At 40.1% G+C, this 22,165-nt stretch overlaps 1 protein-coding gene across 1 annotated transcript in view; it reads right to left on the bottom strand.

The window, feature by feature from the left end:
- Positions 1–22,165, bottom strand: part of LOC122789853 (sodium/nucleoside cotransporter 1-like) — a 486,120-nt gene that overhangs the window by 194,747 nt on the left and 269,208 nt on the right. The window contains exons 14-15 of the mRNA XM_044057287.1: positions 10,680–10,810; positions 1,003–1,171 (exon numbers count right to left, since the gene is read on the bottom strand). Of these exons, the coding sequence (XP_043913222.1) occupies positions 1,003–1,171; positions 10,680–10,810 (300 nt within the window). The remainder of the gene's footprint in view (positions 1–1,002; positions 1,172–10,679; positions 10,811–22,165) is intronic.

Genomic DNA, 22,165 nt, shown 5'->3' with positions numbered 1-22,165 from the left:
GCTGGAATGTAAACAAAGGTTCCTTAATAGGAGACTTCATGGTATAAACACATTGTCCTGTATGGATCATCTTAAAGCCTTGTCTCTATACTCTGTCTCGTACAGGTTACTGGGAGGTGATGTATACCTGGAATGCAAGGCATCCTTGGATACAGCTTTGATGGTCCTTTTGCATATCCACAAAACAAACAGCATCAGAACCACTAAATCCAAGGATTTAAATTTCATTTGTGGCATAAATAAAATATGTTGATGAGACAGATATGTGTCACAGAAGATTCCCATGCTCTGGAGCAAGCTCCACATCCATGTAAAGCAGAGTTCATCTCAAACCCTATTTAAGGGTAACCTTGACCAATGGTTGGGAAATTAGAAATTCACTGCAGGTCTGTCCCTTATGTCTCTGATACACAGAGGCAGATAGTAATGCCAAGACTAGCATACCTCCACTGCATAACCTCTAGGAACTTCCTAACACACATAGTCTCTCCTAATAAATGCCTGTGATAAATAGAGACACAATTGGGATGAAATGCATAGCAATGCTTAAAATGGCTCTGATGGTAATTAGCCTAGTATAAACCTAAGAGCCTATAAGTCAGCAGACTGATGGTCTAACGAAAGAGGACTGGTTTGGATTAAACACGTTCACCTTTAACCCTGCTGAGGCAGTGATAGTAAAAGGGAGTCACTGAGAGAAATATGGTCAAAGCTTTATAGATGTATGTGGTCTTCTTTCATGTGGACATTTGGATGTTTTATGTTGAGGTTTCAAAAAAAATCTCAGATACTGAGGGTATGGACCTCCCATATACATGATTTAAAAATGCACTATAGTTTCTGTCTTCTGCACTATACCATGCAATACAAATTACCACTGCATCATGCCTTACATTGCTTTTTATACTGCATTAACAAAGTTAACTCAACATACAGTATTCCCAAACTTACTCAGTCTGTAACTAGCTTCATTAATTCAGTATTGTGTCATTTATTTTATACCTGAAAGGAAAGTGCTGGATAATTAACCATCCCTCCAAACCAGGAAAGAGCAGCATTGATGAACTCTAGCAGAGCTATGAATGCAATCAGGTTAACAACGATGTTAGCAATAAGACCAATGGAGGCTGAGGCACCACTGCTTGCAGCTTCCAAGACATTCTGTTCTCCACTAAAAAAAATAATGTAAGAGTTATTTTTGTTTCAGTTCTTTGAAAATGCAGTTACAGTTTTACACAAACATTCCTTGACAACTACTGAATTGTTTCAATTCTTTGAAAATGTAATTACTGTTCTATATAAGCATTTCTTGACAGCTGCTGAATTGCATGTAATATTTAAAACACGTGGAAAACAAATATACAAATATAGTATTCATAAATGATGGCATTTCAGTAGCTGTGATGTGCTAATACCAGACAACGATATTATTGAAAGATTCTTCCTCTCCTTAAGTAAATAAGGCTAGTCCATTGACCACCAGTCATCCAATCAGCAATCGCATATTATCCAGTCAGCTTACTCACATTTTTATAATATTAGCCTTTTGACAGGTTACTTAATATCATGTGATACAGCACAAAACTGTTTACTCCCATTCATGACAGATTCCAGCAACACTGAAAAACATTTAGAATATTGTTCTGAATATACCTAGTCAGGCCTGGGGGTTCTGCAACCCATAATAATTGTTCTAAAATTTTAATGAGACTGAATGGAGGGAAGCTGATTATCACAGTACTTTGTGTTCTCTCTAATTATGGTCTTATTTGGGATGTAGTGCAGTTCCACAAGGAGCACTTCACTGAATGTTGTTCCCTAAAAATAACTTCTCAGTGAAATAACATTAAAATAAAACTAAGCTATTTTCAATGAAGGTAAAGAAGCCCATAGTCTAAGAGAAGGAAGAACCCCCCCCCCCCCCCCCAATATAATCACATCTGTGTCCCTGTACATCAAGGAAATGCTAAAATCCATTTTGGTGATTGCTGTTTCACTCAATTTAATTCAGGAAAATAGTATTCAGAGAAATATGGTTTGAAGAAAGTCTAGACTTTTCCTTCTTTTTTGTTCTTATATTTTATAAATAGCACATATTACTAAGAGTAAAAATAAGCTTTTCCAAACTGAAACATACTACAACTAGTAAATGACTATAGTTAGTATTCCCAAGAAATACTGAAAATTCTGACACGAATATATAAAATTATAATTGGAAGACTTGGGTGGATTTTTGAGCAGAATGTATTTTATATGGAGGGGTACATCCCCTACCTCTCTGCTGGTCTTAATTTTGCAGAATGTCCCTGATTTTTGCTTCATATTTTTGCTGTTCCCTCATAAATTTATTGATTTCTTGGTAAATGACTGAAGATTACAGTCTATCAGTAATGTCAGACATTACAGTTCTGTACTTCTTATTAAGAAAATGCATGTTGCTTCAAAATCTGTTGTTCTAGTCATTTTTTTTACTTGAACTGGATTAACATTTAAAAATTAGGGTAGCTGTGGTAGTGCAGCAGTTAGCGTTGCCACCTCACAGCAAGAGGTTCTCCGGTTCGATCCTTGGCTGGGGTGCCTTCTGTGCAGAGTTTGCATGTCCTCCCTGTGATCATGTGGGTTTTCTCTGGGTGCTCCGGTTTCCTCCCAAAGACATGCTGTAGGTGGATTGGGTACTCTAAATTGGCCCTAGGAGTGCGTGCCTTCTGTGGAAGGTTGGGCACTGGGCTGGCATCTCAACACCATAAAAACTCCACTGCCAGTCATAAGTGGAAGGTGATCTGCTGTGACAACCCCTAACCAGGTAAAAAAAGAAAATTAACATTTAAAAATTCTACCCAATTTTGTGCCTTTGTCCCCCTTTAATTTTGACTTTATCCAGAAATCTTGAGAAAAGAACTTGAGTGGTATGGTGGGTCCTCATAACTCTATTCAGTGTAATCACCTTTGAAAATCCTGCTGCTCAGACTAGTGACAAATATATGGTTTAAGTAGAAAAATCTAGAATTTACCTTCTCTCATTTTTTCTGCAAACTTATTTAAAAAACACTGTTTTCAAATCACAATGCTCAAATATAAATGATTCAAACACATGCATTTTGCCTGAAGCCTTGTCTACTGTAGTATTCCCTGCTGAAGTCTGAAAGTACACCAAAGTACAAGATGGTATAAAATGTAGATCCACTAAGGCTTTTTGAGGCTACAGGCCTCAACACAATACATCAGCAAAAGTTACTCAAAGCTGGCAGCATGAGTATTCAAATTCATAAGATGCATTCTCATTGCTGTACAGTTCTCAGGCAAGTACATAAAAATCAAAAATGTTAAAAAGCATTTATGGGCAAGCTCCCCTGCATCCCCCTGTGGGTGTCTTCTCTCCTCATCTCCCCTTACTTCATTATTCTCAGTCCAAGGGCACTGTGTTTTAGAGATGGGGTGCTCACTAAAGCAAGACAATGTATTTCTCTTTCTCTAAAAGGCTACAGTCTTGAAGAATTTAAAAAAAAAGCAACAGACATGCTGAGCAGTAACAAAATATTTGCATACAGAGTGAACAACATTACATAAGCAGCTTCCAGCTCAAGCAATTGTGATACAAGCAGTTTTGTATCAAGGAATTGATCAGCAAAGACATAGGCAGCCTTTAGATACTGGACTCAGCTCAATTTGGCTTTGTCAAGGGATGATCATGTCTTCTAAATGATTTCTTTCAGAAGGTCACCAATGCAATGGATGAGGGGAAAATAACACATATCACCTACCTGGACCTGGCTACGGTGTTTGATATAATACCCCACTCAGTTATAGTTGACAAACGCACTGAACTGGGCATAAACCCCTACATAACTTGCTGGCTCACAAAAGAGCCCAGGAAGGCAGGACTGGTGATACTACCCCCTCAATAACAGACCAGTCACCAGTGAGGTACCTCCATGCTTGGAGTGCTACTAGTTGGTATCTACTTTTCAGAAGGAAAGATTAATGTCAAGGGCCTTTGGTTGACCAAGTTTGCAGGCAACTACAAATTGGAACTATCATACATTCCCCTATGACAACACAGACAAATGACTAATGTCAAAGTTGCAGATTAAAACTCAATGCCAAGAAATGCATTATAGTGCCTTTTGTGAAAACTGCCACTCAGGCTAATTACTCCTTTGATAAGAGATGACCTGGTAGTCAGGGATCTGGGAACATATGTAAACAGGAATCTGGCCTTTGACCAACATGTGGCCAAGGTAGTAAAAAAAAGATTTTATGTTGCCCAACTTATAAGTAAGGGCATGGCATTCAGGTCAAAGGAAGTTCTAATGTCACTTTATTCAGCCCTTATCAGACCCACTATTGAGTATAATGTCCCCCTTCTGTATGTACCTGATCAGACATATGCAACAGTTGAAATGCCCACATAGGTTCCTTACCAAGAGAATCCAGGGTATAAACACATTGTCCTATACTGATCACCTTAAATCTCTGGCTCCTACAGGTTACTGAGAGGAGATACACACCTAGCATACAGGGCATCCTTGGATCAAGCTCTGATTGACCCTTTGCACATCTACAAATGAACAGCATCAGAAACACTAGATCCAAAGATTTGAATGCTTGCTTATGACATAATTAAGACATGCTGGTGAGTCAGATATACGCCTCACATGTTCCCCAAACCCTATTTAAATGTAACCTTGACCAATGGATAAGAAAATGGAAATTCACCCCAGGTGTGTCTCCAAGTCTCTGACAGAGGCAGACAGTAAAGCTCAAACTAACATACTCCCCCATATAACCTCTAGAAACTTTCTTACTAACATACCTCCTCCTAAATAATGCCCATGATACATAGTGACACAATTGGGTTAGATTGCACATCTAGGCATACAAAGGCCCTGGTGGTCGTTAGCCTAGTATATACCTATGAACCTATGATTGTAGGCCATTAAAATGCTCACTACAACATCATATTATGCGTCCAAATATCATAGCTTTTTATGGTCATAATTTCACTATAGTACAGGCTGGCAAATAATACAGGTAATAATTATATAAAACTAAGTAACAAATTAATACATAGAAATGGGTTGCTATTACATGTTTGTGGGCAGTAAATACAGTCCTTGGAGTTGTGGAAATTTAAATACAATTAGAAGAAATATATTGTGCTAGAAAGTTTAAAAACTTAGGTTCATTTCTAAGGCCTGCTTGATGGGGGAAAGTAATATGGTGGCATAATTAAAAAAAACAGTGTTATGTACTGAAAATTCTGATCTCTATTTTAAGTTGAAATGTGGATTTTTTTGCTGCTTTGCTAATTTAGAAAGTATATTTTATATATATATATATATATATATATATATATATATATATATATATATGTATATATATGGGTCCACTTTAGAAACCTGAAATCCCACTTACCCGAAACCCAAAGACCGAGAAGAAAATCTCGATATCCAGGAAGACCAACTGTCCGCAACACCAACAAATCACTAACGGTAAGTAAAAACTTGGCCAGCATGCTGACCTTTGCCCCTTACCTCCGTGGCAGCCTGAGCCCGGAGTTGGTTGCCCCCCACATGGGTGGGTGTTTTTGTGCTTGTGGCTTGGGCAATTGGTTACTTACCATTAGTGTTTTTTCAGTATTCTAGGCGGTTGGTCTTTCGGGATGTCGAATTTTTCGTCTCGGTTTTTTGGATTTCAGGTATATATATATATATATATATATATATATATATATATATATATATATTTATGCATTTTGCCAGACAAGAGAAAATGTACTTTGTGTTGCTCTTATTTTCTATTTATCACTGACAGAAAAAAAAAGAACACTAGACAAGCAACTTTAATGACGTTGCAAAGAAAGAAAAAAAGACATGTTTTTAGCTGTCAACAGAAATGCCTAGAAAAACATACTCTGACATAACTTATTTTGTACTATACTCCTATGTTAAAGGTTCTACTTTAAAGGAAAACTCCACCTTAGAACTAAGAAAATTAATTTTTTCTCCATCTTTGTTTTTTTTTTGTGCTTTTTTAACAGCTCAAAACCACTCTAAGTGCTTCTAATAGAATTTTTATTTTTTTTACCCAAATGACTGCCAATGGGGCTTAAAATATCAACATGATCTTGTTTTTCTTCTACCATTTCTTTCCCATAATCCATTTCAAATTTGCTTTATATGAGACGTGCTAGACATAAGGAATAAGTGGTATATTCCCATTCCATTGGCATATAATAGGATTAGTGTCCGTCACTGTCATCTTACATACCTTCTGCAACAGGACTGTTTATTTTTTTTTCCTGGAATGACCCTCATTTATGCTTGTCTCAGAGCCTGTTTACACTATAACAAGAAGTTATACAGTTGCAAGCTCCCTACACCCCTACACCCCCTGCACTTTAAATATACCAACTCTGAGATCACACTACATTGCAGAAAAGGGAACTCTTCCCCTTCCACACTGTACGGAGATCTCCATTAAAACGTTCAAACTTTCATAAATTCGATCATATGGTGTCGACCATATGACAGTCGAACTTTTGAAAGTTTGATCATCCAATATAGACCCTTGTATACCCACAAGTGTAGATTTTTACATGCCGAGTTGCCAGCCCTGATGCACAACCTTCAACGAAGGTATGCCCATTCACGCACGTCTCCATACAGAAGAAGCTTTAGCTGAGAATTGAACAGGACAACGTCTTACTGTGAGGCGACAACACTACCACAGCACCAACACCGTATTGTAGGGAAAAAGGCAACCTAAGGATTGAGTTAAACTGTAAGTGAAGGTAGAGTTTTCCTTTAAGCCACTTAAAGTTACTATGGTATCATCCCTATATATAAACTAGCCTTACATCAAAATATATTTGACTTGCTTAGAGTTAAGTCTGGAGTTCTTCCAAGAATTATCTTCATGGATGACATAAGTGTGCATGTGCACACACACACACACACACACACACACACACACACACACACACACACACACACACACACACACACAAACACACATGGATATGCATGCAAGCAAATGCATACACCTGCATGCTTGTGCCCAGACATAATCATACATGTATCCATGCATGTAAGTGCACCCACCACACGCACATGCACGCATGCACACACATGCACACACACTGCTAATATATGTCTGCATCTCATTTAATAGTTTAATACAACTTCAGTTTAATTTCATGCTGGAGTTGACAACCATTTTATCAACAGGATACAGAAATAATATAATACATAAAACATTATTTTATTTTTCTGGTGCTCATGCTTTCAAATGTAATGTATTGATCTTGTAAATCCATTTATGGCAGTCTTCACATCCAACAAAATTTTGTAAGCCTTAAAAATAATTACCAAAATGCATTTATATAAATATTCTTACTCATAGGATCATAGGAGGTTACTAGGCTAATGGCCCTGGGGCCCTTACAAGCCTAGCCAAGAGTTTATCCTGTCACCTCTGTCAATGACAGACACAGGTGGAACCCCTGGGACAAATTTGTGGTTTCCCATCCACTCATCAAGGTTGCACTTGAAGAAGGTCAGTGAGGTGTTGTTTGACATGTATGGGAAGTCTATTCCAGAGACGGGGCAGCCTCTGGGAGACAAACTTGTCTCTCCAGCAAGTTTTGTTGATGTTGCATATAAGATTCAGGCCTTTTGAGTGGGTAATGTGTGAAGAGTTAGACTTACAGATATGGAGCATCTCTAGTAGGGCAGTGTCTGAGATTGCCTTGTAGGCAAGACACAGACCACCCCTGAGCAATCTGTACGATACCAAATACAGTGATAGTGATTTGAGCCTGTCTGCATAGGACAAGTTTTGGAGGCCATGGATTCTCTTTGTGAGGTATTTCAGTGGTCTTTCCAGTTGGTGCAGATGTTTGGAGAGATACTTACTAAATGGGATGTTATACTTAATTATTGGTCTAATGAGGGCGGAGTACAGTGATTTAATAACCTCCTTTTTTCTGCATGCAATCCCTTTTTTTATGAGATGAACCAAGTAAAAGGCTTTTCTGACCACTGCCGCTACATGATGGTTGAATGTGAGGTTATTATCAACCTGAGTGCCTAGCTCTCTCACCACAGGTTGTGTGCTTAGGGGGTTGACGTTGATGTGGTAATCATTTGGGGCCGTGTTTTTGTTGAATGGTATGATGATACATTTTTTTTTGCATTTAGCTTAAGGCCATGACTTTGGCATCAGTCATTAGTTGCTGTGAGACCCTCTTGCAGTATGTTAACATCATTTGGGGAGTCAATGACAGCATCCAACTTACAGTCGTCTGTAAACTTGGTCAGCCACAGGCCTTTTGTCTTTTTCTGGACCTCTGAGAAGTAGAGGCCAAAGAATAGGGGTCCCAGGACAGATCTCTGGAGAACTCCACTAGTGACAGGTCTGCTATCGGAGCTGGAGGTGCCTATTTTGACTTTGAGGGTCCTGTCAGTGAGCCAGTTGGCCACTCACCTGATGAGATAGGGATTTATGCCAAGTTGCGTTAGCTTTTCGATGATGCCCGAGTGGTGGATTGTGTCAAAGAGCTTGGCCAGGTCAAGGTAAGCTGTATGCACTGACTTTCCCTCATTCAGGGCCTTGGTGACAGTCTCAAAGAAGTCAACCAGGTTCAACAGTCAAGATCTGAGCTTGAATCCAAACTGGGTGGGGTCAAGTGCTTGGAGATTGCCTATGTCCTTGCTTATGAGATCCATAATAATATGCTCCATGGCTTTACAGATCAGACTTGTCAAGCTAATGGGGCGATAGTTTCCAGGGTCAGTAGTGGCACCACCTTTGTGCAAGGGGATGACAATGGCAGTTCTCCACTCTGCTGGAATGAAGGCTGTGGTTGAATACAGTGCAGAATGACAAAGCTAGTTCTTGCTGAAGATGGTACAGAATACAGCGTGGGATACTATCAGGTCCCATGGAAGCTGTGTTCTTTGCCTTGGATAGGGCCTGTAACACTTGATCTATGGAGATGTGAGTTGCAGGAGAAGTATCAGGGATGGCAAAAGGGTTTTTGGGTGGGACAGGGGGTGAAGTTTGCACTGAACCTATCTGCTAGCAGTTTGGCTAAGTCAACAGGATCGGTGTAAGTGATACTGTTAAGTACTGATTCGGAACAAATCTGGGCTTTGCTATGGAAGCTCCTGATGTAACTGAAGAAAGCTTTGTGGTTTCCCTTTGTTTCAGAGGCCAGTTTTGATTTATAATTGGCTTTGGAGGCTTTCACTAGTGATCTAATTTGCTTGTTGCGGCTAAGGAGGAAGTTGTTCCAGTTTGGAATATGTTCCTTTTTTACCCTTGGACAACAGTTTCTTCCTTTTGTTGTAAAGCCTATTGATAGAGGATGTCCACCAAACAGGTTAGTGTTTCCTTGAGGAGCAGCTTTTAGTTCTATTGGGTATGGCTGAGTCCATGCAGTTGTACAGGTGCTTGTATACTGCATTGGCGTACTGTTCAGCATAGTTGTCTTCATCCTCTGAGGATGGTGGTGGTGTGAAGCTACAGATACCCTCCCTTAGGAGGTTGTAGTCAGCTTTTGAAAAGTTTTTTAGCTTGATTATGGTTGGGGGGGTTGGGAGGGATAGAAACTTCGAATGAGACAGTCCGATGATCTGATCTTACCAGGGAAGAACATACTCTTGGAGTGGTGCAGGGTTACCCATGTTGATGAGAACAAAGTCCAGAATGTTATCTCCCCTTGTAGGGGATGAGGCAAGCTGGTCTAGTGCATTAGAAATGATGAAGCCAAGGAATCGTTGCATGACTGCATTAGTGCAGGAATAGTTCATCCAGTCTATGGTGGGGTAGTTGAAGTCACCAAGGATCAGGGTGTAAGGGGGTACCTTAATGGAGTCAAGTAGATCCAGGTAAAAGGAATGGGTATCCTGAGTCATGGAGGGGGGTATATAGCTGGCTATAACTTGGATGGGTGTCTTGCCGACTGTGAGTTGCACCTGGATTAGTTCCAGTGCATCATGGTGGCAAACCAGTCTGGCGGTGTGCCTGTCCTTAATGAAGATAGAGACTCCACCACCGTTAGTCTTCCCAACCTCATTTTGGGGTCAGAATGTGTGGAATGAGGTATAGCCTGGTAAGGCAGGGGTGGTCTCCGCAGCCCTGAACCAGGTTTCCGTGACCTCACAGACATCGGCATCTTCCAGCGCAAGGAGAGCCTCCGGTGAGTGTATTTTCAGGTTAAGGCTCCTAACGTTAAGTAGCATAACCTTCAATTTGCTTTTTGACAGATCTTTTATGTTGGAAGATTTGTCTTTGGGACATTGCCTAAAAAAGGCACAATGGGGGAGGTAAGAGCCTTGGCCAGGATCCGGAAACCCTGTTTTGACAGGTGGAGGCCATCTCTGGCAAACCATCGAGGCCTATCGACCATGTCATCCCAGCAGACAGATACTGGATTGATCCTTCATTCTCTAACTGGTAAGATTTCTTTTTTGTAAATGTTAATTCACTAACTACAGTTAATGCTATACATTATTCCACCCATTCCTGAAACCTGGCCCAAACTGAATGAGCTATGTAAAAGCAAGTTAAAACACACTCATCTGCTACTCTTCTCACCGGTCTGTTATTTTCATTCTTTTTTCTGTGTCTGAAAACATTTTTTTAATGTGGCTAATGACATGAAACTGACATACCCAGACTCCATTTTGACTGAAGCTTCATTTTTAAACTTGGATTCTTCTACTTCAGGGTACACCAGCTTAGACATTGCAAGCGCACAAGGTGCAGCCATTACAGAAGCAGCTATAAGGGACGAAGCTTCAATCTGCAAAACAAATTGAAAATATTTATTTACTTATTTTTACTAATCTGACAGACACACAATGCAAGATAATGATTAATGGAGTAAATGGTTAATACAACAGCATAACATGAACGCAAGCAGAGGGCAACATAAATAAAACTACAAAACTAGATCCATAAAACTCATGATAATTACGTTAGAGCAATGCACGGTGCTAAGGTTAAACAGCTCTCATAAATGTGGGGAGGCTGGAAAACACTGCCTAACTCTATCATTTGCTGAGTACAAGAGTGGTATTGGTGAGATAGGATGTAAGCTTTGAGTATCTGTGAGGCGAGGTAAGATACAGTAGCAGTACTACAGAAAGCCCTGCACAGAATGTTCAGAATTATGCCTGCAATACACAGTGCTGCTGCACCAGGAAAAAGAACTATGCAGATAATATAAGTGTGTCCGTCAGTATTTGCAGCTGATGAAGTTTAACAATGTTGTGATTTATAAACTGCACTAGTAATGAGCTGGACAGCACTAAGAGTAAATTACGGTCAGCAAAGTATTAAGTGTCCTATTGAAAATGGCATGTTTTGCATGTAGATGATTGCTGAGGAACAGTGCCACCTATTGGTCAGATGCGGTAATGCCATATGTGTATGCCACTAAATAGCCACATAGTGATGGGTTGTTAAGGTCTTACTGTGTTAACAGTGCATCCCTGTACAATGAACAGTCTACAGTGACAAAGATGAAATGCATGTTGAGTTAACTCATGCCATGGTTTTCAAAGGCATTCATACACACATAGTATACTTTAATATTAGAATGTTTCGTTGACAAATTGATTGGCCTTATATATGCTTGAATGGAATATGCAAATATTAAGAAGAAGAAGAATACAGGTGTGCATCACTTAACATCCTTTCACACAACATCTGACCACATACACATCTTAGGTCAACCTCATATGCACCGTAGGTCAAGTACATCATGGCCCTCAAACATACCAAAACTAGTCCTAGTGATGCCAACAAGAGGCAAAGGAGGATTATTAACTTGGAAACAAAACTAAAGGTGATTAAACAACAGTAAGGTGGAAAAAGAATGAATCCTACTGCTTGTGAGTTAGGCATGTCTCACTTGACAATCACGACCATCTTGAAAAACAAAGAAAAAGTGACCCAAGCTGTGAAAGGATCTGCTCCATTGAAAGCTACATTAACTAAAATGCAAGAATGGCCAAATCTGATATGGAGAAATTGTTAATGAAATGGATTCTGGACCAGACCCAGAAGTGTATCCCCTCAGCACCATAACAATCACAGCCAAGGCACAGAGCTTGTTCCAGATGCTTAAACAAAAAGCAGGACCGGACTATGATGTTGAGTTTAGTGCTAACTCTGAGTGGTTTAAGCACTTCAAACAGTAGTTTTCACTACATAGTGTGAAAGTGAAAGGTGATTCTGTGAGTACTGATGTGAAAACTGCAGAATAATTTGTAGAAGTCCTTGATAAGCTTATTCTGGAGGGTGTATATTGCCCCAGCAGATCTTCAATATATGTAGATGATACCTCCCTATTCTGGAAATGCATGACTGAACGGACATTTATCCATAAGGAGGCCAAGACAATGCTAGGGTTTAAGGCTTTCAATGACAAGGTAACAGTTTTGTTAGGAGGCAATGCTGCAGGCTACAAGTTGAATCCATTTGTGATCTGGCACAGTGAAAACTCTATAGCTTTCAAGAACATCAATAAGTACATTTCACCTGTGTACTATAGGAGCACTAAGAAGTTATGGATGACCCGAAGACTGTTCTAGGATGCCCTTTTAAACTGTTATGCCACTGAAAGGAGGAAGCACTGTTGAAAAGAAGGTATACATTTTAAAATGTTAATGATTGTCAACAATGCTCCTGGACATCTTTAATTGATGACCTAGTGTTCCTTTCTCCAAGCACAACCTCTTTAATCCAAACAATAGATCAAGAGGTTATTATTGCTTTTAAGGCCTACTACCCCAGGAGAATCTTTACTTGGGATATTAATGCAGTTAACAAAGGTACTGGCAGGACACTGGTGCAATTCTGGAAGGAATACAACATCTACCACTGCATCAAGAACCTTGCTTGGGCTTGGGATGATGACACCAAAGAATACATGAATGGCATCTGGAAGAAGACTTTGAAGAGGTTTGTCCATGACTTTGAAGGATTAGCTATGGATGAAGAGTTTGCAAGGATTGACAAAGCTGTTGTTGAGATGGCAAACAACCTTAACATTGAGTTGGATGATGAAGACAGAGAAGAGTTTTTAAAAGTGGTTTGTGAAGAATAAACAAACGAGGACTTGCTGGAGCTGGAACAGGAGTGTATAGCTGAAGAAGATGCAGGGGAAGAGGCATGAGTAGAAGAAGATGAATAGCAGGTGCAAAAAAGAGTCCCTGTGAAAGGACTAGACAGTTGTTTTTTTGCAGACTTAGACAGTTTGCTTATGAGTGCAGAAGAAATACACCTGGACACTGAGCGATTGTCACTGATAGAGAGATGTCCATGCTGTATTTGCTACAGACAAAGACATCAATTAAGAAAAAAGTAGCAAAATGAACAGGCCACATTGTACACATTTTTGAGGAAGCAAACACCTACACAAGAAGAACCTCAGACAGGCCCTTCAGGCACTGCAGAAGGTGATAGTGACGTTTTTGGTGATGATGAATTGACGCAGATAGATGTATCTGAGACTGTTACCAGTGGAACAAAATGTAGAAATGGAGGACAGTGACAATGATATGGATGAGCCTGATTCTGTGCAATTTGTGTGTGATATAGAAAAGCTTAAAGTGTGTGATACTGATTAAGAATAAGAAAGTTTAAAAGAAAAAAATAACATGCAAATAAAAACATTACAAACTAAAGTCGATTAATTTACTGTAGTGTACAGTAAGTTCATTATTATGTATGTATACCCACCCAACACTTTGTTATCCCTGCAAGCTCTATGTTATCCCTCCAAGATTCAGTGATGGCAAGTATATCTGTACTATTTGTATTCAGTAATATTACTGTATGTATATTGTGTATATTACGCAAAATTATTTAAACCTGTTATTACATAGCCATATACAATACAATAGAACATTATGGTATAAGTTGAAATACAGTAAAGAATACTGGCTATTTAGTCAGTAGAAGTAGCACAGTACAGTACAATAGACTTGTACAGAATAGTATGCTATATGATGTTTGCATAACGCCCTACTCACCAAAAGTACAGTTGTGTAAAATCTTACCATAACAATAGATGTCCTTTCCTTTACTGCTGCAATATTCTTTACATTTGGGATTCCCTGCCATTGGAAGCCTGATGACTGGCCAGTATACCAAAGCCTAATGTTGCTTTAAGGTATTCCAAACATCACACATATGCTCCTTGCACAGCATAGGGCATAAAGATGACGTCTGGACGTGCCATCCTCAGAACTGAATGCCCCAGTAGGAACAGTAGTCTAAGGAAACCCAGAGGTAACCAATACATCCAGGAAGGTAAAGGACTAGAGGGAGTGAGGGAGGGAGTCAATACTGCAGCAGTGAAGGAAAGGACATCTACTGTTATGTTAAGATTTTACATAACTGTACTATGTCCTTACATTCACCGCTGCAGTATTCTTTACATTTGAAAGAGTGCCAAAGCTAGGGAAGAAACTTAGGAGGAGAAAGGAGTGGTACAGCCCCCCAGGAAGGCATGAAGAATGGCCCTAGCAAAACCAGCTCTAGCTCTGCAAATATCATCCAACAAAATAGTTCTTGGTAAAAGTATGCTCTGCAGTCCAGGTAACTGCTTCAAGAATAGAATTAGTATCTAAGCCCTTGAAAAAAGCATGAGAAGAAGCCAGAGCTCTAGTAGAATGAAACATTACAGAAGAAGAAAGGCTCTTACCATGAAAAATACAACAAAAAGAAATAGCCTTTTAAATGCAAGAAGAAATAGTTTGCTTGGATACAGCTAATCCTAAGGACCTAGGATGAAAAGAAACTAACAAGTAATTATATTTTCTAATAGCTTTAGTCTTATCCAAATAATATCTGAGTTGTCTATGCACATCTAAAGTATGTAGCGCCCTCTCACTGTCAGATTGTGAAGTGGGATAGACTGATTAAGTGACAACTTATTAATCACCTTAGGCATAAAATGATAAGTAGGCAAGAACACCCTGTCCTTATGAAATATCAAAAAAGGAGGACAAGCCATAAGGGCTTAAAGTTCAGACACCCATCTGGCAGAAGTAAGGGCCAACAAAAGAACAGTCTTCCAAAAACAATGTTGCAAAGAAGTTTAAGCAGTAGCCTCAAAAGGAGCCTGAGTCAACCTCTCCAAAACAAAATTAAGATCCCAGAAAGGAGGAACAGGTTTCCTGGGAGGTCTCATATGAAGTACACCTTTAATAAAATTACCCAACTGCATGCCCTACTAGATCTACATTCCTTTGGTATCTTATGCCTAACTGAAACCTGGCTTAAATCAGGAACTAAGGATAATGATGTAATACCACCAGGGTATAACATCCTCAGACTCGACTGTCCAATCAAAAAGGGTGGTGGTGTAGCAATACTCTACAAAACTGAATTACTGGTTACTCAACTAGATACCAAACCAGCCTCACCAAGTAATAGCGAAATCTTAATCACCAAGCTACAGCTTAATACAAACAAATCCATTTACATAATCTGCTGTTATATCCCCCCAGGCAATAATACTAATACCCTTGAAAATATACTAAGGTGGCTCTCCACTTCCTTCCCTCAGGAAACTATTCTCCTAGGAGACTTTAATATTGATTGGAATTGTTGCATTTCTCAAAAACCAACCTCTCATATAAACCTTTATGGCTTCAATCAAACCATTACCTCCCCTACTAGAATAAATAAATCCAGATTCAAACAGAGCACCCTTGACTGGATTCTAGTCAATAGTAACCCCCAGGCTTATACCACTGGCATACTACCTGATGATATCAGTGACCACTTATATTACCAGACAAAAAAACCCTATCCCCAACCATACAATTTTCAGAACAACCAGGAACAAGAAATATTTCAAACAAGGAAACTTCCAAATAGAGCTCAAAGCTTGCAAATGGTCTCCCATAAAATACTTACCTCTTGAGGAGGCAGTTTCCCACTTCAACAATAAATTCCTTCAAATTCTTAACCACCATGCCCCCGCTCGGTCAATTAAAACCAGAGCAAAACCTGCTCCTTGGCTAACCAAAGAGACCAAACAAAAAATGTTACAGAGAAATAGAACATGGACCAAATGGCGTATGACTAAAAACACGTTTGACCAACAAACCTTTAAACAGCTTAGAAATGAAACAAAGAAAGTAATACTCCTAGACAAGAAAAATTATTACTTGAAATTCCAACACACTCAACACCAAAACCCTCAGAAATTCTGGTCAGGTATCAACAAATTACTACATCCAGGTAATTCTAAAATACCCACTCCTTCTAACCTCACTCAGAGTACACCCAACCAAATTGCTGATGCTTTCAACAAATTTGTCTCTGAGACTGTCACATCCCTAGCCAAGACCTTGTCACCTGGTGCCACCCAGGAACCTTACTCCCTGACCAATAAACCCCCCACTTTCAAATTGCAACCAGTCTCAACGTATCTCATCCACACCCTACTTATGAAACTTAAACCATGTACACCCTCAGCTGACCTCCTCCCAGCTGAGTATCTGCAAATTGCAGCTGGAGTACTTGCCTATCCTGTCTCCATTTTAATAAATCGAACCATAACTGAAGGCTTTATCCCATCCCTCTGGAAAGTCTCTCATATCGTTCCTCTTCATAAGGGGGGTAACACTAATGAACTCTCTAACTTCCGTCCATAATCCTACTTTCTCCATTAGCTAAAATCATGGAAAGATGTGTCCATCGGCAATTGCTCGACCATCTTCTCCAAAACAATCTTCTAGCAGACTGCCAACATGGTTTTATACCTTATCACAGCACAACTACTGCACTCTTATCATTCACAGACCATATTAATAAAAATCGTAATAACAACTTGCTGTCCTCAGCTCTCTTTTTAGACCTCTCTAAGGCCTTTGATATGGTTAACCACAAACTCTTACTAAACATCCTTAAATCTCTGGCATTAGACTTCCATGCAATCCAGTGGTGTAATTCCTACTTAGAAAATAGACAGCAAGCAGTTCTTTGGGGCAATCACATATCCTGTCATCTTCCCATTAAAATTGGAGTCCCACAAGGTTCCATTCTTGGACCACTCCTCTTTTCTATTTTTATTAAAGATCTAAATATGTCCCTTCCACAAACCACCTGCATCCAATATGCTCATGACTCAACATTGATATGTTCAGCACCATCCTGAGCTAAGCTTCAGACTATTACCCAAAACGTATTTACAGCAGCTGAAAACTGGTTCTATCAATATTGTCTCCTACTTAATCCTAAAAAAAATAAATTATTACTATTCACACCTACACAGAAATCCTCTACTTTTGACTTCAATTTAACATCTAATAATGGCACAATAATATCCCCTGACCCTACCACCAAACCTCTAGGTGTCACAATAGATCATAATCTTAACTTCGATTCTCATATTAACTTAACCATAAAGTCAGTCAATAGAAAACTTGGATCTCTATATAGGCTTAAACCCTTCCTCACTGCTTCAGCTAGAACTACCATCGCACAGACGCACCTGCTCTCTACCCTTCTCTATGCCTCACCTGTTTTTACAAACTTCTCTAAATCTAATTTCAATAAACTAGCAACTTCATACAACAACATCGCCAGATTTGCTACAGGAGCCCCTTTTCGTACCCACCATTGCACAAATCTTAAACAACTTGGTTGCCTGGAATTACAAAATCAACTGCTGCTACAGCAACTTAGCATCACCCACAAAATCTTCTATCACCCTACAAACACTACCATACTCTGCACTCTTATTAGCCCTTATAAAAACCTCTCTTCCTTGTGCTCAGCCACCAAGCTCCTAGCAGCCTCCCATAAATCCCACAACAAAGCTGGGGACTGTTTGTTCTCCAGCTCGATTGGACCTATTTGGAACAAGCTTCCAAGTGAACTTATAGCACTTGCCTCTACACCCATTTTCAAGAAGCATCTAAAAACCTTCCTTAATTCCCAATGGCTCTGCCCTTGTACTAACCCTGACTGAAACTTTTACTGCCTCCAGTCTCACACCTGTTCTTTACATTTTAACTACTCTATTACATTACTACTGTACTATTTTACTACTTTAACTACTACCATTTCCACTGTTCTACAGGGCTAAAAAAAAAAAAAAAAAAAAAAAAAAAAATTCAATGATAGTCACCCTATGTATTCCACTCAACATGTTCTGTCTTGTGATATCAGTGATACATATGTTTTCTCTCTCTTTTTAGCAATACCTTTGTTTAGCAATTTTTACACCTGATGTCTTTTTGTTGGCTGCTCTACTAACATTGTTTTTGTACTACTTTTTTTCTTACAATTTTTTTTATGATTCTGTTTGTGGAGCTTTTCTCCCCGGGCCTCTACTGAAAATGGATATGCATCCAGCTAGACTAGCCCGGTCAACAAATGTAAAATAAAATAAAAAATAATTTAAGGAACAGCTTAGCCTCAAATCTAGAAGCCAAAGGAGGAGATAAAGACAGACAAGCAGAGAGAACTGATAAGTGGGCCTTAATAGAAGACTAGGCCAGACCAGCACTGAGCAACTCACACAAGTAAGACAGAACCAAAGGAACATCCACAGTAAGTGAGTCCAGGTTAGAAGAAAGACACCAAATAGAAAACCTCTTCCATTTGGACAAGTAGGATGTCCTAGTAGTAGGTTTCCCTTGGCCTCTTGCAGGACCTTCAGCATATCCTCAGAAAAAGGGTGTCCATTTGGAATCAAAATACTATCACCCACAGTGTCAGTTGAAGAGTGGACAGGTGGGGATGGATGAGAGATCCCTTGTCTTGTGTGAGTAGATCCACCCTGTGAGGAACTTGTGATGATGGCCCTTGGCTAAATGCAGAAGTAGAGGGAACCAATGCTGTTGCAGTCAAAAGGGAGTCACCAACAAGATTTTGGGAGCATCCTGTCAAATTTTGAACAGGGCTTTTGGAATGAGAGGAAGGGGAGAGAATGCATAAAGAAACATCCCCTTCCAAGAAATGGAAAGAGTGTCTACCTTCCTCACCAGAGGACCCAGGAGTCTGGCACAAAATAGAGGGAGTTGTATGTTCATAGGGGAGGCAAATAGAGGATCTACTTGAGAAGTACCCCACTGGTGGAGAATCTCCAGAAACACATCCCCATGAAGCATCCAGTCATGGGATTGAGTTAAAGGACTGCTCAGAGTGTCTGCCATCATGTTTTGACTTGAAGGGAAGTAAACTGCCTAAAGAGTCACTTGATACTTGATCCCAAACCAGGAGTGCCATCCAGGAAAGAAGGTAAAATCTTGTTCCTCCATGTTTGTTTATATACTGCATCACTGTGGTATTGTCTGTGAATACCTTGAGAGGCCCTGGAGAGAAAAGAGAATGAAAAGCCTGAAGAGCCAGCATAAGAGCTCTCTTTGACAATGATGTGTTCCTTCCACTGAAGAAGAGCCACACCCCCTGTACCTTTAGGGAGCCAAATGCTACTCCCCATCCCACATCTGAAGTGTCTATGAATAAATCCTGAGAGAGAACAGGGGGATGAAAAGGGAGCCCTGGATTTAGAGACACTGCTGAATCGACCCGTGAAGCTCCTTCCTCAGAAAAGGAAGAAGAAGAACTGCAAAGTCTAGAGGATGTGCGTGCTGAAGTCAAACTGACCTCAGAAACCACTGAAACTTTCTCATGGAGTTTGGCCAAAGGCAGCATAAGAATGGTGTCTGTTATGAAATCCAGAGGTCTCTGAAACTCCCTGACTGTAATGGAGTCCAGAGTAAGAAGAGTTTGAAAGAAGGAGATGAGAGCTAAGTCCTTTGAAGGAGGCAGGGATGCCAGCATAGGCACTGTCTGAATCCTGCAACCCAGAAAGACATACTCATGAGAAAGGAGTTAGAGAGGGGTTTTGAAGTTTATTGTGAACACCAAGCTCTGAAGAAGGGAGATGACAAAATGAAGATTTTGCAAAAGAATCTCTGGAGAAGATGTCTAAATCAACAGGTCATCCAGGTAAGGAAATATTTGAATCCCTTGAAGGCTGCAAAAAACAATCATAGGAGAAAAGCATTTGGTGAATACCCTTGGGGCAGTAGAAAGGCCAAAGGGCAAAGCAGAGGACTGAAAATGCCAGGAAGCAATGGAGAAATGCAAAAACCTCCTGTAAAGAAGATGGATTGGAATATGGAGATAAGCATCTTTGAGATGTAGAGACACCATATAAGCTTGTGGGAGCAAAAGAGGAAAAAGAGTCTAAAGGAACAACATCCAAAAGGTGGGCACCTTCAGAAAAGTGTTTAGATGAGAGAGGTATACAATTGGTCTAAAAGCACCCTCTTTTCTGGGTGCTAGAAACATTCTTGAGTAAAACCCCTTCCCCCTTTGGGACACAGGCACCTCCTAAGTAGTACCATGGGACAAAAGATCTCAAAGAACCTCTGGGAAAAAAGGAAGTTGTTCCCAAGGAGGCTGAGGAATACCCATAAAAGTGGGGGGGTGGATTTCCATACCATGAAGTACTCCTGGCAAATAATGGACAGTACCTAAGAATCCTGAGTAATCTAAAGCCAAACAGGAAGAGAAAGAGAAGGTTGAAGAGAAAGAGAAATGTGGGTGGAAAGTGACAGATAGTCATACAGCACCTGGTTTATCAGGAAAGGAAGGCTTCTGAGTCTCTGAAGTCTCAGTAGCCTTAGCAGGAGGAGCCCACTTGCCAGTCTTTTTAACCTTAGTAGGAGGGTGAGATTGCCTGCGAACAAAGGTTGGTTTATTGGGGTAGTTCCTTTGGAATTTAATCACAAGAGAAACGAACATATGTTTAAGCTCCTGTAAGGCCTTCCCCTTATCCTGAAGAAAATAAAACAAACCAGCAGCTGCTTCCCCAAATAAAAGTTTATTACCAAGAGGGGCATCCATCAACTTAGACTTGATATCATCAGGTAAAGACTGAAGTTTAAGCCAAGAATACCTCCTCATTACTGAAACAAAACTAGAAGAGGCATCTGTTGCATCATAACTACACTTCATAGAATGATAAACCACTTGAGAGGAAGTCCCTAGCAAGGAAAGAGCAGAAGATCTACCCTCAGAGTCAGGGATATCAGAAATAAGCTAACAAGCCTGAGAAAGGAGAACCAACACATACCTGGACATATGGCTCTGATAATTAATAGCCCTAATTAATTAGGGGTTGGGAGGGTGGCCTAATGGTTAAGGTGTTTGCCTTACAAACACAAGGTGCAGGGTTTGAGTCTCACAAGGGACAACTGGCTAGGCTGAAAATGGCTCGCAAGGGCAGCTTGCTTAGTACTAATCTATGAACCTATGAACCTATAAAGGCCAGAGTAACTGAGGTATAAACCTTCTTAACTAACCTTTCTATGGTTCTGCTGTCTTTATCAGAAGGCAGTAACTTGGGTGAAGTAAGCAATTGAGAAGGCTTGTCAGAGACTACAGACACCACTGAAGAGTCAGCAGCAGGACATTTGTACAAAAAAGTTACAATCCTCAGGCACCCTATAAAACCTATCAGGCTTCTTGGGAGCAGGGGGCAGGGAATCAGGAACTTTATAGGCATTAGAAAAAGCATCCAACAAAGCAGCCAAAACAGGAGGAACATCATAAGGTCTTGGAAGCTTCTAACTGTAGTAACTCATAGTAACTCTTATGGATGTTAGACACCTGAACACAACCCCATTTAAAAAATTCCATCATCCTAGAAATTGTATCCCCAAAGAAAATTTCTTTAAAATGAGTTCCTGGACTATTAGAGTGCTCCTTTAATGACCCATAGTCCAAAAGAGAGGGAATTTGGGTAAACTAAGTCAGGGGCTACTCCTCAGAATCTCACTCCTCCTCAGAAGAATCCTGTTCTCCAGGCCTTTTAAAGGGAGTAGAGGACCAAGAGGGGAGCTGGAACAGACCCCCCCCCCCGAGAAGGTTTAATACCATTAAAGTATTAAACACACCATGTGTAAAGGCCTGGCACTCACTCTATGGATCCCTAGGAGCTGAAGAAACATGTTTAGTTTTTTGTTTCTTTTTTAAAGGAACGTCCACTCTATAAAACTTAGAAGGCTCTGACTGAAGACAGCATTCAATAACTGTACTAGGAACTTCTTCCCTAACTAGAATCTGTGGAACACCCCTAGGACCCTTGGAAATAATCAACCCTGGTTTCCTCTGA

This window comes from Protopterus annectens, chromosome 15.part0 (genome assembly GCF_019279795.1).
Source record: "Protopterus annectens isolate FY-2018-M chromosome 15.part0, PAN1.0, whole genome shotgun sequence".
Lineage (NCBI taxonomy): Eukaryota > Metazoa > Chordata > Ceratodontiformes > Protopteridae > Protopterus > Protopterus annectens.
This window is presented reverse-complemented; position numbering and strand designations above follow the sequence as displayed.